At 47.1% G+C, this 16,608-nt stretch overlaps 1 protein-coding gene across 25 annotated transcripts in view; it reads left to right on the top strand.

Moving 5' to 3' along the window:
* The window catches only part of LOC146866844 (scavenger receptor cysteine-rich domain-containing protein DMBT1-like), a 605,183-nt gene that overhangs the window by 141,922 nt on the left and 446,653 nt on the right, over positions 1-16,608 (top strand). For all 25 annotated transcript variants that reach the window (XM_085602150.1, XM_085602105.1, XM_085602159.1 and 22 more), the window contains exon 6: positions 4,674-4,715. In XM_085602150.1, coding sequence (XP_085458276.1) covers positions 4,674-4,715 — 42 coding nt within the window. The remainder of the gene's footprint in view (positions 1-4,673; positions 4,716-16,608) is intronic.

Genomic DNA, 16,608 nt, shown 5'->3' with positions numbered 1-16,608 from the left:
TTTTAGAAAGAGCTACCTTTACACCGCTTCTACGAATATGCAGTAACAGTCCACTTCTGTTGACAGAGCACAATTACTGTCCAGTCACTCATTTACTGAATATTTGACTTTGCTTCTCTACAAGACTCTTCCACACTTCAGTTAGGTTCAAGTCACACAAGAATACATAAACACTTTTAATGCATGCAATAGATAGCTTTGACCCCAACAACTACCGAACCATCTGGCATCTTCCTCTGCCTGCTAAACTGGTTGAAAAAGTAATGAATGTTCAGCTTACACAATACATTCAAGATAACCAGTTGCTGAATGAAATGCAATTCGGTTTCAGATCTTGCCACAGCACTGAGACAGCACTGATTAAAGCCACGGAAGAGATAAGGGTCGCCCTAGACAGGGGTGGGGCAGCAGCTCTCATTCTTCTGGATTCGTCAGCGGCCTTTGATACAGTTGACCACGGATGTGGTTAAACTGTATCACCCCTGTAGGCATCAGGAATAGGGATAAATCTTTGCTGATATCCTTTCTGTCTGAGCGCATACAATCAGTAAGCCTGAGCAATTTTGAATCAGCCACCTTCTCTCTTCCCTGTGGGGTGCCACAGGGCTCATCTATCTGCCCACGCTGTTTAATATCTATGTCATAGAACTTTCACTCTTAGTCAGATATTTTGGCCTGGAGCTTACCACCTATGAGGATGATACCTTAATAGTTCTGTCTGTTTATTAAAACGGGACAGAGGTATCAACCAACTTCCATGATGGCATGCTAGCAATTAGCTCATGGAAGTCCAGCACTGCCTCAAACTGAACTCTACCAAGACTGAGGTGATTGTGTTTGGAAATTTGCTCCCTGTATAGTCCTCTAGTTGGTGGCCAGAAGAACTGTGATCTCTGCCCATCCCAGTGGCTAAGGCAACATATCTGGGTGTCATTTTAGATAAAAAGCTGAACTATAAGCCCCAAGTCAACTCTCTGGTCTTTTCCTGCTTTTACACACTTAGAACTCTTTCCGTTTATTCCGGCTGAAGCAAGCAAGAAGGACAATAGTCACTGCTTTAGTCATGTCTAAACTGAACTATTGCAATAGTCGATTGATCAATGCTCAGGAATCTATTCTCAATAAGCTTCAAATGGTACAGAATGCAGCCACAAGGGTTGTCTGTGGGACTCCTAAATACAATTCTGTATCCAAGGCTATAAGACAATTGCATTGGCTGCCTATTAGAAGCCAAATAAAATTGAATGCGCTGTGTATAGCCACAACCTGGTTTTTTTAAACACTCCTTGCAGATATACACACCCAGCAGACATTTGCATTCCTTGAGGTGAACCTGGTAACCACTCCTAGAATTTACAGAACAAACTGGGAAGGCAGAAGCTTTGTGGTGGGTACTACCAAGCTGTGGAATAACCTATCTCCTCATATCAGAGCCCTTACCACTCTGATCTCTTTCGGAAAACAGCTAAAAACCTGGCTTTTCAATAAGTAGGGCTGTCCGGCTCAGAAGCAGATAGCACCAAGACACCTTTTGGGAATACATGCGCTTTACAAACTGCATTAACATAATATAAAAATTTGCTAAGGCTTTCATCAGTTAACCTTGGTTGATACGGTCAAAGGTTTCTGAAAGGTCCAGTTTTATGATCACGGCTGCATGGTGACTGCCTAAGACAATCAGTAGCTCTTCCTTGATGTTCGGGAAGTACGTATATGTCACCTTCCATGAATGGTAGCCTAAGAATTACTAAGTGGACCTTTCTCCTCCATATGTATAAAAAGAAGATTTATACATCGGAAAGTATAAACCCTGCAATGTCGAAGAGACGAACACCAGTAACTGCCCATCAGAACTTTCTCACATAGTTGATCTGTTCAGAAATCCCTCTCTCAGGATTTTGTAGTGTTCTCATTTGCATGGTGTACAGCATTCACACACATATTGTGGGAACGGAACCCCAGTATTTTTTTGCACCCCAGTGTTTTGATCACCCCAAAATATACCTTTAGTGGCTCGGCTCCGGTACCCTTGATCTAGCATTGAGTCACCAACCTCTTCATCCTCAGGCCCACATAATCAGCTTAGCAGAGTAATACAATTAATAACTGGGACCACTCAATAATTGAGTACTAGATCAATGAAAAGTTAAAGGGTTTTATTACAAAACCCTAAAATAGGCATTACAGAGAAATTCAAAATATATGCCATAAAGGCTCGTATACAGTGTACACAGTCAGAAATCAGTATTATTCCAATTCCCAATAAACAGCAAAAAACAGAAATGGAACCAACAACATTTCAGGTAGAATAGAAAAAATTACAAAAACAAAAAGAGGGGGGGACTGGGAGCAAAAAGGAAAGAAAGGTCCAGACCGCACGCTCCAAACACTAACGTTATAATCACTGGAGGGTGACTGTTCCTAAAGGAAAGAAGAAAGCTGGCCTATTTGGTAGGGACTTGTGAGAGAGACTATTTAACAGAGTAGGTTGGAAATGAGACATTTGTGAAAGTGGGGGAATTCATCCTTTTGGAAAAAGAGCCCCCACACACCCATGAGGGTGTCATGCTTCATTACCGAACCTTATCGGCGTAGAGCGCGAAATGGAGAGGAGGAGCCTCTCCTGGAATGCAGCGTTTAACCTGCCCTCCGCTTGGAGGGCAGGTCAGGTTAAACGCTGCATACTTGAGGCCTCTGAAAACACCACAGCAAGAGACTAGGACTAGGATAAGTGTCCCATCTGTCATCTGTTGCATCAAATCACTCTGAGACGAGGGCCAAGTGCAAGAGTTAGTACCAACTGAAATGACTATCCATCCACAAAGAAATAATGTACAGAAAGGAACGCACCTTTTAACTAGAGTAGATTATACATACCAGAATCGACCAAAAAATGTATTACCACACAGTCTTGCCATTTAGGCAATGTGCTCCATGACCGGAAATGACAGTTCTAGGCTATTACCTGGACAAAACCATGTTTCGGTTTATAGGATGAACCAGTTTGTATTGTGTTTTGACGTCATTAGCCAGCTAGCCAACTAGCAATGGAAAGCATTTCTACTACTACATTTCTTAGTGCTCTATCTCGTTTTCTAGTCTGGCAGCAGATTGGAGATCAATGTTGTGCTGACAATCTCATCAGCACCCAACCCATTATAGTTCAACCAATCCACATCCAGTTCTTTTCACTCCCAGAGTTTGTTGGCATTTCCCTTTTCAGACTTGTTAAAAGTCTGCAATAACATGTCACTCGTGGCAGCGGGCAGATGCCCTCTGCTCAGGTTAAGATATCAGCTTTAAACGCAAAATTAAAATGTAACCCCAATGCATCTATTCACCTCATGCAGGAATTGACAATGCACCACAGCTATTCTAGAAGTACATTATGTAAGGTTCGGGGAGACAGAGCCCACTATAAAAAATACTCACTCTCTTTCAAGAGAGAAAAATCCATAGTTGAGGTGTAAATGAAAAGTTAATTTTTTTATTTTTTTGCCAGCTACATTTCACCAATGAAAATTGGGTGGATTATATCTGTGGACGAGTGCATGGAATGAAGGAAAAACCTACATAAATTACTGTACAAACATCAGTTTCCGCACTATTCCTCATTCCAGAGTCTAAACCCAGAATACACACTGCACATCAAGATTGATGAAGCACATAAGTTTTTAACCTTCTCAAGTGATCCCCTGCTTTTGAGCTAACCCCTTCACTCGCATCTCTTGGCATGCTCAATCAGAGGGTATGCTTCATGCCCATTATACACTTGTGGATTTATAAATGTGGAGCTCAAACAACTCTTAGGAGCTCTTGATATTATACTAGAAATCTGAATCAGATAACTGGAAATTAAAACTATCTAAATAGGATACCCTGTCATTTTGATTTATTCACAGGTTTTATTGGCAAGATTTAAAGATAATGTATTAGGTGGTCTTGGGGTATATATCACCCTACCATCTCACTTCATGTGTCTACATGTTTCAGCCACTGTCATGCATCTAAATTCGTCCAACTGTCTTCTTCAGGACTGTTTGATCTCTAACTCAACCATTTTGATTATGCTAGTAACTAGAAAATAGTTGGTGACTTAATTACCCACAGTAGTCCAAAAAAAGTCCAAAAATACTTAAGGTTGTATTGGGAAAAACACCAGAAATGTGTATACAACTGAATAATAAAATAGATATACATTATGGGCAGGTTAAAGAAACAAGTTTTTTTTAACTGTGTTAGGTAAAACATAATAGTGAGACACAGCAAACCGGGGAAAACACAGTGATGATAGACACTGTCAAACCTAAGAAGCTGCAACCACTTTTACCCAGTGGTTAGAGAAAATTTTCTTAAGCCAGGGTTAAAACAGGAGCATCTCCCTGTAGTCACATGCTGGTGGAGAGTGATCAGGTAATCAATGTAATCTCTCTTTTGAAATCTGTTCCAGCTCCATAGATCTACCACTTCTCTTTAAACTATTGTTCTCAAAGGTTTTTTGATGGCTCCATCTCCTCCTCTCTAGACAGGTGTGTGGGCTCATCTGCATGCTAATCCATGAAAAGGTACATCATTATACCTCTCCTGTTCAGAAATTAATCTGTGTTTCTCCTGCACTGCATCCACCTATGTATCTAGTCATAACAATATAACTTTGTTTTTTACATTAACAGATCATATGAAAGTCATGAGATGGGGGTACACCACCGGAAGTCGTAAGTACTATATTTGTTATTAGGTGACTAAAGTTCTCCTCTATATGGTGACAGGGTTTTAGCATTAGGTTGGGGGACTGGTAAGCTGATTATACATATCTGCATCCTCTGCACAATCACACACACACTTTCATGTTTGCAGTAACTTCTCAAGTGACTTTGCCAGAACACCCCTAGACTTTATTGGAGGCAGTAGCTCCCTGAAAACAGTAGTGAATAAAATCTGTTAGAATTACTCACAATGAAGGGTATAAAGTGAAAAACAGAAAAAAGCATCCACAAGAGTTCAGTTAAATTACAGTAATGGTAATGAATTACAATTTACAAAACACTGATATTAGCACCACAATCAGTAACTCAGCAACAGCAATGTAAACCACAACTTGCAAACCAAATGTAATGCTGTGAATCTCAGAGGATTTTTTTAAAAAGTGTCAAAGTCTTAGAATCAATTCTTTCTATAATTTCACCGATGCTTTATCTTTTCAGAGAATTTCTGTGTTTTTTTGATGATTTGCTCCCTCTAATTTTCAAACCGTGCATATGGCCAACCCTTGATGGGTATAGCTTTTGGCTGTGCTCAGCAGGGATTGGCTATGGGATCTGGCCAAATTCAAGCCTGCTCACCAACTACTCCAACCACCCCTGTGCACGGGCTTAGGCTGTGCACTTGTTAGCACAGATCCTAGCCTATTGTTTGGCCGTTTTCACTACCCGTGCAGTGGGGGTCAAAGAAGACCAGCAGTAGTGCAACAAATTATTTTAATAAAGAGTAATTCAGTTTTTGTGCTTTTTTTGCTGGACACATAAGAAAAGAGGAAGGGTCTTGGATTCATGAATCATACGAAAAAAATACTAATGCAGAAGAATCCATTGAGGCTTCCCCCACACAAGACTGTTGCTCCATGATAGGCTCACCCTGCTCTCATATGCCCTTTAGATTTTAATTGTTCCCAGTGAGGTGATTGGCACAGCATGTTGGGTAACGGCTTCCTCAAAAGGAATTTCTCTATAATGGTCAATCAATCAGAACATGGCAGATTTGTGAATCTGCCGCTAAATTTGGAAATCTGCAATGGACAATAGCGAAAAAAATCTCCCTCATCCAATGGCGTGCCTTTACGTTTTTTAACCCAAATCAAATTAAGGTTTGTATTGGAATGTTTTTCGCAGATTTGTTGAACTTTTGGAAAGTATTTAAGAAAACAAAAGATTTTGGAAACTGAACCCTAATAATAGCTACACATTGGCCATTGTTAACCAGTGTTGTGTGTATGTACCACAGGCTAAAGTGCTTTTAAAGTTAGGTGAACATAACATTTTGAACCAAAAAAAACACAGAAATTCACCAGATATAGTTAGCAGAGGTAACTATAATGGATGCCCCCATGCACTTCTTATGACCTCACTTATTAAATCACTCATGATGTTCCATGGCCTAATTTATGGCATCACTGATGAAATCTCAAATGACATCAAGGATGACTCCGAGCAAGAACACAAGATTCTCCGGAGGAGGGGGCTGGGCAGCCCCCTCCCCAAGGCACTACTGACTTGGCCCTTTGTTTTTTAAAAAGGGTAGGTAGTGCGTACAGCCCCTCTCCCCAAAACCACTATTTGTGCAGATGAACCCATACCCCAAGGTCAAAATGTATATAATTAGGGGAACGGAACACGTCATTCCCATCCCTTGCCATAAAAGGCCCTGGGGAACCACCCCAGGGCCAAATACATTACAATTAGGAGAAGGGGCATGTCGCCCTTCCTGAGCCTCAATAGCCCAAGGACCCCATCCTCTGGGGCAAAATGCAATTATTAGGCTTCGAGACCCCATACCCAGAGCCCCAATACAATTAAAAAGGGGAGACGGCCTCAAGGCTTCAATCCCTGACCCTCCATAGGCCCTTAGTGCGCCATCAGGTTCCCTATATCTAGGGTTGCTGCACTTAAAACCTATGTCACCCCTACAGCAGGCCTTTTCAATCCTGAAGGCAGGATGTTCAGTTCTAAGTGTGAGGGTGCTCCTGCATGAGTAGGACACCCCTACAGCCTTCGAAGCCCATTCTCCCGGGTTGTAAGGGAGACAGCCACATAACATGTAAAGGGGCCCCGCATTATTACACGATGACCATCTCGAAACTGGCTATAACGAACCCTATAATGTCTGGTATCAACCATGTTGGGATCAAAGCCCCACACCATAAACTGTGTGGGAGGTATGATTCCAAGCACTTTACCTCCGTTAGGCCCTCAGTGCTCCCGGTACCAGTCTTCTAGACCCAGACAGCCCAACATGGCTGCTGCTGACCAGAGACATTATTCTGCACTTCTGCTGCTGAGCTCAAGCAGGGGAAGGCAGAACAATAGGTATCCTCACCGGGAGGTGACCACCTCCCAGACAGGTTTTAGTGTATTCAGGCCAGGTGGGAGCGCTTGCCAGCACCACTCAGTCTGCTTGAAGGGCACATTTGGTGCCCTTCTTGCAAAGTCCAGTTCAAACCAGCTCAGGAAGCCATTGGCAAGGACATGGGAGTATCCTCCCCACTGTCCAACCCCTCCCCTGGGAGGGAACCCTGAGTTATCCCAACCTTTTCCTTAGGGTACTTAAGGGCTTACCTGAGGGTGGGTCCCTAGATTCGTCATGGGACACAATTCAATTCAGACACCACTTCAACTTCAACCGTCTGGGCTCTCTGGACTTTGCTGGACTTCGCTCTGGGCATCAAGGCTGCAACTGGGAAGACTCCTGCTGCTCCTGATCTCTTCGCCCTGCTCATCTGCTGCAATATCCATGTCTGTGCTCCACACGGGAAACCTTCCAAGGCCTGTTGACATCCAAGACACCCAAAGGAATTCCCTTTGAAGTGAAGGAGTCACTTCTCTGCATCTGCAGGCACTGCAACTAAGCTGACTGGTCTGCTTATCCTGGGCTCCCACAGACTCTGAAAGGCTCAGCAACACAGGTGGTGGTCCTCCACATCCCTCGAGGCCTGCCCTGTCCTCTCACCAAGTTTGAGGCTAGTTTCGAGCTCCGGGAACCAAACCCCTGAGCACCGCGTTGACTTGCAGTTGCAAAGGCTTGTTAGCTTCCTTTCACCAAGATCTTCGGGCTCCAAGTAGCCCCAATCACAAGCATATCCAGTGACCAGAATCTCCAACCACACTGCATTGCTTGCACCATGCTTCTTTGGTAAGCTGCTCCAGGTCCTCTTGCGACTCCAGTGCCTCCAGCCTGTGGGAACTGTTGAGGGCCACCTTTTAATTCTTTGGACTCCCCTGATTGCTCGGTGCCTGACTACCCTGCATGTGGTGAGGCTACTGGACCATGCTGGAAGCGACATTGCACCATCTTCTACCTCCACGTTGTTTGCAGTTGCCAAGGCTTGTTGGTGCTCCCGCTGGATGCCGACCCCCCAACTCTCTGACTATCCGACGTGGGACAGCTTGTATAGAGCTCCTGGTCTTCCACAGTGTCACCTGGTCCACACTGCTGCAGTTCCAAGGTCACCCTCAGCTCTCCTGCAACACCCCACATTGGTGGACACTCGTCTTCCGTGCCACCTGGTCACTCCTGAGTGGCATAGACTCTGTCCCCTCTGCTTGCAGGTTCTTCACATCTTGAATCCCCCTTTGGGTTCCACCAGACATTTTTCCCTTCTCCAGCAGCAGCATCTTCCTGAAGTCTCCCGTTGAGTTTGATGACAGTTTCCGACACGATTTCACACCTATACACCCGGCTTCCCTGGGGCAGGTATCCTGGTTCTTAAGGCATCCACAGGTGGGTTGCCTATCCAACCTCTTGTCTTCCACAGGGTTTCTTCAGGGTCCACTGGGAAGGGTTCTTTTTCAATTTTCATTGCACCATGATTTACATTTTTTTTTATATTATTGCAATTGTCATCACATTATGAACAGTCAAATGCTCGTGGATCAAAAACACAAGCAATAATGATCGCAGTGGCAATATGCAAATAATACATAACACAGTACCAGTGCAGGAGTATGCAACAGTGAAGTATACATTTGTCATGGGTGGCTGGTTAGTCTCGCACTAATTATGGGTGAATCATTAGCATTGAGACATATGATAGACATAAGGCAGCTCGGAACAGTGATGGGTCAATCAGTCATTTCAGGGTGAAGCAAAAGATAGGAGCAAAGAGGCTGCCAAATATTCTTGCGTCAGGAGGAGAGAGGCAGAAGTGTGGCATATACATCACTAGTAGTGTCACAGTACAGAAGATCTCTCAGCCAGGCTTTGATTGTGGGAGTAGTGGAACCGCCCCAGTGCACAGAAATCTGTCTCTTAGCTAATAATAGAGTAATAGCCATAAAATGGCGAGACCCAGCACTTAATGGTTTGGTATAGCCCAATACACAAGCAACGGGGAGGGGGTCAGGTCCACTTCAATCATTAATGCAAGGTGTTGAAAAATTGCCTCCCAGGATGCTAGAACCGGTGGTCAGTTCCACGCTAAATTTCTAAAGTCGGCATTGTCAAATGTGCATCGGGGGCAGGCATGGAATCTGGCAGGGTCCATCCTAGCAGTGAACTTTGGCATGATGTAACCCCTATGTAAGTACTTAAAATAGAGGAGCTTGTGTCTGTAGTTGCAGGAAATGTACCGAGTTTGGTCACAGCAATATGTCCATGTTTTGTCTGGTAGGGGGTGGCCTAGGTCCCTCTCCCATGCCGCACGAGCTCCCTTTCTCACTGTTGGGCGAACCACCTGCGTTGAATGACATAAATGGGAGAGAGGTGTGCACTGTCGGGTGATACAATAATTGTAGAAAAAGGGAGAAATTCCATTTAGTTCTGCAGTGGAGGGATATATAGCTGCTGCCATGGCAGCGCGTGTTCTATTCAGGAGAAATCTGTCCATCATTGAAACATCATGGCACTGCAAGGTCCGAGCGTGAGCGTTGTTGGGTCTTGCAGAACAGGTCCTCCATAGTATTAAGACTACAGCGCTAAACTGTTTGTCTCGTTAGAGCCTCAGTGGTCGGGTACAGCCATGGGTTATTTAGAAGTGGTATATGAGGGGAATAAAGGCGATTGGCTAGTAAGCACCTACGGAGCCTTTCCCAGGCCCAACATGCGATGTGCGGAGTTTGTATTTCACTAGATGACCTCGCGAGTCCCTGTGAAAGGACCACAGCAAGAGGAGAGGGGCGAACCTGCGAGTGTTCAGGTTTAAGGTATTGTAGGGACACATCAGGATGATACCAGTAGTAAGTGTAATGGAGCTTCGCAACAAAATAATATAGATAAAAATCTGGCACCCCAAATCTGCTTCGTACAAAGGACATGGTGAGCGTTTGCCAACTAATACAAGCCTGTTTGCCTGCTCTCACCAGCTTAATCAACAGATTGCAGAGCGTTTTAATTTTTTTTAGACGGGAGTGAGTTAGGAATTTTCAGAAAAAGATACAGAAACCAGGTGAGTACCACCATTTTAATAAAGGCAAACCTGCCGGCCCTAGATAATGGAAGTGCAATCCACCTCTCCACCTGCGAGGACATGCGTTCTAACGCAGGACCGTAATTGAGACGGATAACTTCTGACGCTGTGCGATGCAATATAATACCGAGATACCGGGGAGGATCTTCGCACCAGCGCAGAGGTAAATCTAATGTGAAGGGCAGCGTGGCATCTGTGAGGGAAAATATTTCGGGTGTGGGCCAGTTAATAACCAGGCCAGAGAAGACTCCAAAATGCACCACCTCTTGAAGGAGCAGAGGTAGGTTGCTCTTGGGCTTGCAGACAAATAACAGGATGCCGTCTGCATAAAGGGAGGCCAAAAGAGGGCCCTGGTGAAATTGGAGGCCATATTGAAGATGCCGCTCCTGAAGATGGCGCACTAGTGGGTCAATAGCAATTTTGAATAAAAAGGGTGAGAGTGGGCAGCCCTGTCAAGTGCCCCTTGACAGTGGGAATTGGCCCGTGAGCTCACCATTCAGCCACTGGTTCCGCTTAAAGAAGGCAGACAAGTCCACAGAATCCACGAGGAAAGCCCATTTTATTAAGCACGGCGTGTAAAAAGGACCAATCCAGAGAATCGACAGCTTTTTAAGTGTCTAATAAAATTGCTGCTGCTGGAAGCTCTGGGTTCATTCGGTTCAGTACAGCAAATATGGTGTGTAGGTTAACAGACATCGACTGATTCGGAACGAAACCATTTTTAAATGATCAATCAAGAGAGAGATACGTGTCGCAAGGACCTTAGCCAGGGACCTGTAGGAGGCACATCTGTCGGGAGGTTTGCCCGGCTTGAGGAGGAGGGATATAATAGCTTCTAGCATAGTGGGAGGCAGCACCCCCGATTTGAGTGCCTCTACATAAACCTCAAGGAGATGAGGGATGAGTAAGTCTTTGTATGTCTTATAAAAAATACCCATGAGACCCTCCATGCCAGTGACACGGGATCCATCGAGATCGTCAATAGCTTGCAACACCTCATCAGTTGCCACAGGGGAGGCTAAGAATTGGCACTGGCCTTCTTCAATCCAGACCATTGCCACCTCCGCCAGATACTCAGAAAGAGAAGTCCCTTCCGGCGAGGCACAAGTGGTGTATAGACGAGACTAGTACGAAAGGTCGACGAGATGTCTGTATTATGAGTGACATATGTGCCATCCTTTAGTTGCAGCGGGGTGATAAAAGAGGTCTGGTGTTGGGTGCTAAGGAGTCTGGCCATAGTTCGCCCCGGGCGCTGCACCTCCCCATATACCCGGGCCCGGGCATATTTCCCCAAATAGGTTCTCTCACGGGCTGCAAGTTCATGGAACTCCTTGAGAATTTTCACTCTCTGGTGCAGGGTGGAGGGGGGGTCGCCCACTAGGGCACCCGTATTTAGGTCCCTTCATGCCTTTTCTGTCACGTCAAGATCGCAGACACCCAGAATATAAACCTTAAAGGCCTCCCATAGCGTAGCGAGGTACTGAGCGGTATTAAGGTGAAAATATTCCGCTACAGCCTCCGCAACCTCACTTTTAAAGACGGTGTCAAGTAGCACATCAGAGGGGAAGCACCAGGGCACATATGGTCGTGCCATGCTAAGGATTGTCAGTGAGAGCAGCACTGGTGAATGGTCCGACAAGGTCCGAGGCAGATAATCTGTCGATAATATGTGAACCAGAAGGTCAGGAGTCAAGTACCAGTGGCATATGCGCGACCAGGTACCGTGCTGGGCAGAGTAAAAGGAGAACCCACTGGTAGCAGGATGCTGACAGCGCCAGGCGCCCATTAGTAAGTGAATCTGCAACAGGGTCTGCAGTTCCCTAGTAGAATGTGGTTCGGTGACTTGTCCGGTTCCTGTAATGTCAAGTGCGGGGTGCAGCGTGAGGTTGAAGTCCCCCCCATTACTATGGAGTCTGTGAAGGAGTTGGAGATGTGCATGGATCCGCCAGAGAAAAAGCTACATGCATCTAGGTTGGGGGCATAAATATTGATCAGTAGTATACACCTCGTACCAAGGCTTCCCTCGACCAACAAATATCGTCCCTCAGGGTCCCTGGTTAATGCGCGAGTCTGAAACGGTATGGACTTGTGAATCAAAATGCACACCCCACGTGAATAGGTACTATAGTTGGCAAAAACAGATTGACTACCCAGGTAGAGGTAAAGAGATTATTGGAAATTTGGGCATAATGGGTCTCTTGTAAAAAAACAATGTGTACTTTGGAACGAGCAAGGTATGTCAACACTTGTCTACTCTTGTCTAGATAAGCTCCTCGCATTCCATGACACACATTTAAGTTCCAGTGCTTCTGCTTTACTACCCTCTCGCATTATGGCAGCCATAATAAAGATTGTTGGGGCATGTTAGCATTAGGGGTGGGCGGAATTTGCGAAATCCACTTTCGCAAATTATCGCGAAAATGTCACGCGGAAATATCGCGAAGATGCAGAAGTTTTTTTCCCGCATGTTCGCGAGATTTTCTGTATGGGTGCGGCTCGCCAACTTACCCATGTGATTGCTCGCAGGCGCGGCCATCTTGTTTTCAGTTGTCTCGCGGTGCATGATCGCGAGAAGAAAGACGTGATCGCGCAACGCATGACGTCACTGCGGGCGCAAACTGTCGCGAGACAGCGCAAATGGCTAAAAACAATACAACATCTCATGGAAAACGCGACCGGATCAAGAAAACTTGTCGGCGAACGCAGGGATTCAGGTAAGGCGATCGCGCGCGCGCGAGAATGTATTATTTTACAGCGCGAGCAAGAAACAAATTATCGCCAAGCTGCGGAATGCGGAAATTTTGACATTTTCGCGCTCTCCGCAGAACGCAAAAATGTCAAATTATCTCAATTTCCGCAAACGGAACGAAATTTTCGCCCAGGCCTAGTTAGCATACGCAACTCTGGGAGACCAGCTATAAATATCCTGCATGTAAAAAAATTATCAAACCAACATAAAAGAACACCCAGTTCCCCACCCACCACACACATCAGATAACCACCCAATCTGTATCTGGTAAATCCCATTATGACCCCAAATAAGAACAGTAGGAGATCTCCTAGGGGGGAGGCAACACCCAGAGAGGGCCGCTAGAGTAAACAGTAGTGACATAGCAAGAGAAAAAATACTTGCAGCATATAGGTGAAAAGAAGAAAAAAAATTGTCCACAGACAGAGGACCTCCCAGTAGTGTCTCAAGGAAGCGGTGCCCGGTTCGGCCCCAGCGAGGGCAATGCATAGGAGACTCAACCCTGACAATGTTCAGCAAAGGGGTAGGCTAGGACAGTTAATTTCCTAGGGGACGAGCTGGAGACCTAATTGCTGCGTTTCTAAAACTCTGCAGCATTCGTGGGCGAGTCAAAAAACATGGGTCTTGCCAATGAGCTAAAGGCACGCCGGGCACAGCAAGGCATACTTAATATTTGCACCTCTCAGGGTCCACTTTATATCCTGGAATTTGCTCCATGCCTCCTGCCTCCCGAACAATGTTGGTTATGTCTGGGAAGAAAGAGAGTGACATGCTTGTAGAGAGCCATCCGGGCTCTCCTCGACAATGTTGCTTTCTTACATGCATCCATGCACCCCTCGGGGCGGGCTCGTCCCGAGGGTATAAATAAATGAGGTCGGGGACCGCACCGGGTCTTCCGGCCCCGAGAAGGAACCGGCATCACTGTGTCCTTTATTTCTCTCCCCAGACTGTAACTGCGACACAGGTCCCGCCACGCTACATTGGCTACGAGGCCGGTCGCACCTTCACGCGTGCATTCCTGTCCCTGCTGCCCCCTCCAGAGAGCGTTCGGAGCCCACCCGCAGTACCTACTCTCCTGCCGCCCATCTGCTCTTCCTCCTGAAGCTCGCGGAGCCCACCCGCACTGCTATGCGTGGGCCGCCTGGACTGCGCGGCGGACCCGCCTGCTGGTTCTTGCTTCCTGCATTGCCCGACAGCACTGTGCTCGCCCACATGCCTCCCTCATCGACGGGAGCGCGTTCAGCTGGCGGCACTTCAGCGTGCTGTGTGTGTAAGTGGTGTGGCCCGAGCGCTGCATCGGCTCCCTGCTATGTTGTCCCCGCCCCTGCTCTGTCTGGTGCTGGCTCTTTCCTTGCATCAGCCGGTGTGCTGGAGGGGGCCTCGGCAGAGATGTCCATCTACTGCCTGAAAAGAAAAAAAAATAATACTGAGACGGAGGAACAAAGCAGAAGAAGGGTGGTGAAGAGCAAGAGGAAGAGTGATCTACAGAAGAAATCAGAGGGGGTGAAGGTCGACCCAGACATAATAACGTGGACCTAGTGCCAACAAGCATTGGCAGCAGCCAAGAAACACGTCCAGACACGCAAGACTACGCCACGTGGGCGTCCTTGATCAGGGGAAAGGACAGAGCACACGCACCCAGACCTACACGCTGACGAGGAAGCCACACCCGTGCACCGGCGCGCCCCTGCCTGGCCGCGATGAGCACTGCACCTGCCGCAGGCGCGGCCGCCCAGCAAGCTGGAGGGCACAACCCAATCGCTGGTGCCAACCCACTACCACCAGTGGTCACCAACACCGCAGTCGCACCGTTACCCCCGTTCAGCGAGGTTTCGGATCCCGCCACTGCTGCGCCAAGGTGGAAAGCGTGGGTAGGACGACTAAATCATTACTTCAAATTGACACGTGAGACCGATGGAACAGTAAAACGATCACTGCTTATCTACTATGGAGGAGCAGAGATTTACGACCTGTTTGAAACGCTCTCTAACACAGGGAATGATGATGACTACGATGCGGCGGTCGCCGCGCTCAACAGACATTTCGACCCACAGCTTAACCCTGACTTTGAGAAATTCAAGTTCCGGAGGGCGTGGCAGACCGATGCCGGCTGGCTAGCACGTGCCCCTTCAGAGGCCAAGGGGAGGAAATCAGGGACCAGATCATCTTAGGCTGCCGCTCAAAGCTCCTGCGAAAGTATAGCCTTGAATGTCCCCGTGGCCATTACTACATATTGGCACACCAATCAGGTTCGTGGCTCTGACAAACCCTCCCTCCATTAACATTGGATTGCGGCAATAAGCGCTGAATGCAACAAGTAGTCTCCTCGTGGAAGGTCATACCTATGCTGTAAGTCCTGGAAGGACAACAGGGTCTCATTCTCGTATAAATCCCCCAACACCTGTATCCCCAGGACCTCCCAGTTTGCTAGCGCTGTCCAGTCCCCTCCATGAGGGAATGCAGTACACATCCCCAGCGGTATCTCCGGGGCATATGGACAAGCGAAACCGGCCCTACGCTGACTCTGGTTCCAGCACAGCCTCATCGTCCATTCCTCAGTCGTGAGCAGCTCAAGTCGCATCTTCTGTTGTAGTACTATAAAAGATAAGATATACCGTGGGACCCAATGACCCTCGGGACCATCCGGGCCCCGGAACTCCCTTTCTACCGCTTGTGTGAGCCACTGCAGCTGCGCCGCTAAATAATACCCCTCAAAATCTGGGACTGCCATGCCCCCTTCTGCTCTTGGCCTTATCATTGTAGCCATTGCCACTCGCCTCCTGCCTGTCCCCCACAAAAATCCGCAAGTCATGGAACGGAGCTGCCGGAACACAGAGCCCGGGACCCAGATCGGCAAAGTCCGAAAGTAGTATAGTAAACGTGGTAACGCTACCATTTTCAGGAGCACCACTCGCCCCGCTACTGATATTGGCAGTGCACTCCAGAATGCCAGACAGCTCCTAAGGCTGCGTATGGCCCGACCTCCAATTAATCATCAGGGGCGTGATAAATATTGGTGCCGAGATAGGGTAGACATCTAGGTTCCCAACCAACACCCAGCAGCTGGGGAGGATCCTTAGAAGTCGGGCCACTGAAAATAAGCAAGTCTTTGCCCAATTCACCTTCAATCCCGAATAACTTCCAAATACACGAAGCAAGTGTCTCGCGCCATCTAAGTCCGCCGTCATGTTCCTTAGGAACATCAATAAATCATCTGCGTACAAAGAAATAAATTGTACATCTCCCCGCAAATACAAACCTGCATAATAGTTCCCCAATCGGGCATGGGCTGCTAGAGGCTCAATGGCCAGGCAAACAATAATGGGGAGAGTGGGCATCCCTTTCGCGTGCCCCGCCCAATCGGGCAGACCGAGGAGATCGTAGCACCTGTGCGCACATGTGCCGTCGCTGACCTGTATAGCAGTTCCGTCCATTCTACAAAGGATTTCCCGAGATCAAATGCGTGGAGGACTCGGGACAAGTACGGCCATTCTAAATTGTCAAACGCCTTCTCAATATCTACCAAGAGAACTGCCGCGTCCGCTATTTCAATGTGACGTTCTCCCAGGATTCGCAACAGTCGCCGCACATTGGTTGCAGTGGTTCTCTTTGGTATAAAGCCCGCCTGGTCGCCATGAACCAAGTATGTCATATGGGGGAGTAACCGGGACGCCAGGATCCT

Source organism: Triturus cristatus, chromosome 1_2 (assembly GCF_964204655.1).
Source record: "Triturus cristatus chromosome 1_2, aTriCri1.1, whole genome shotgun sequence".
NCBI lineage: Eukaryota > Metazoa > Chordata > Amphibia > Caudata > Salamandridae > Triturus > Triturus cristatus.
This window is presented reverse-complemented; position numbering and strand designations above follow the sequence as displayed.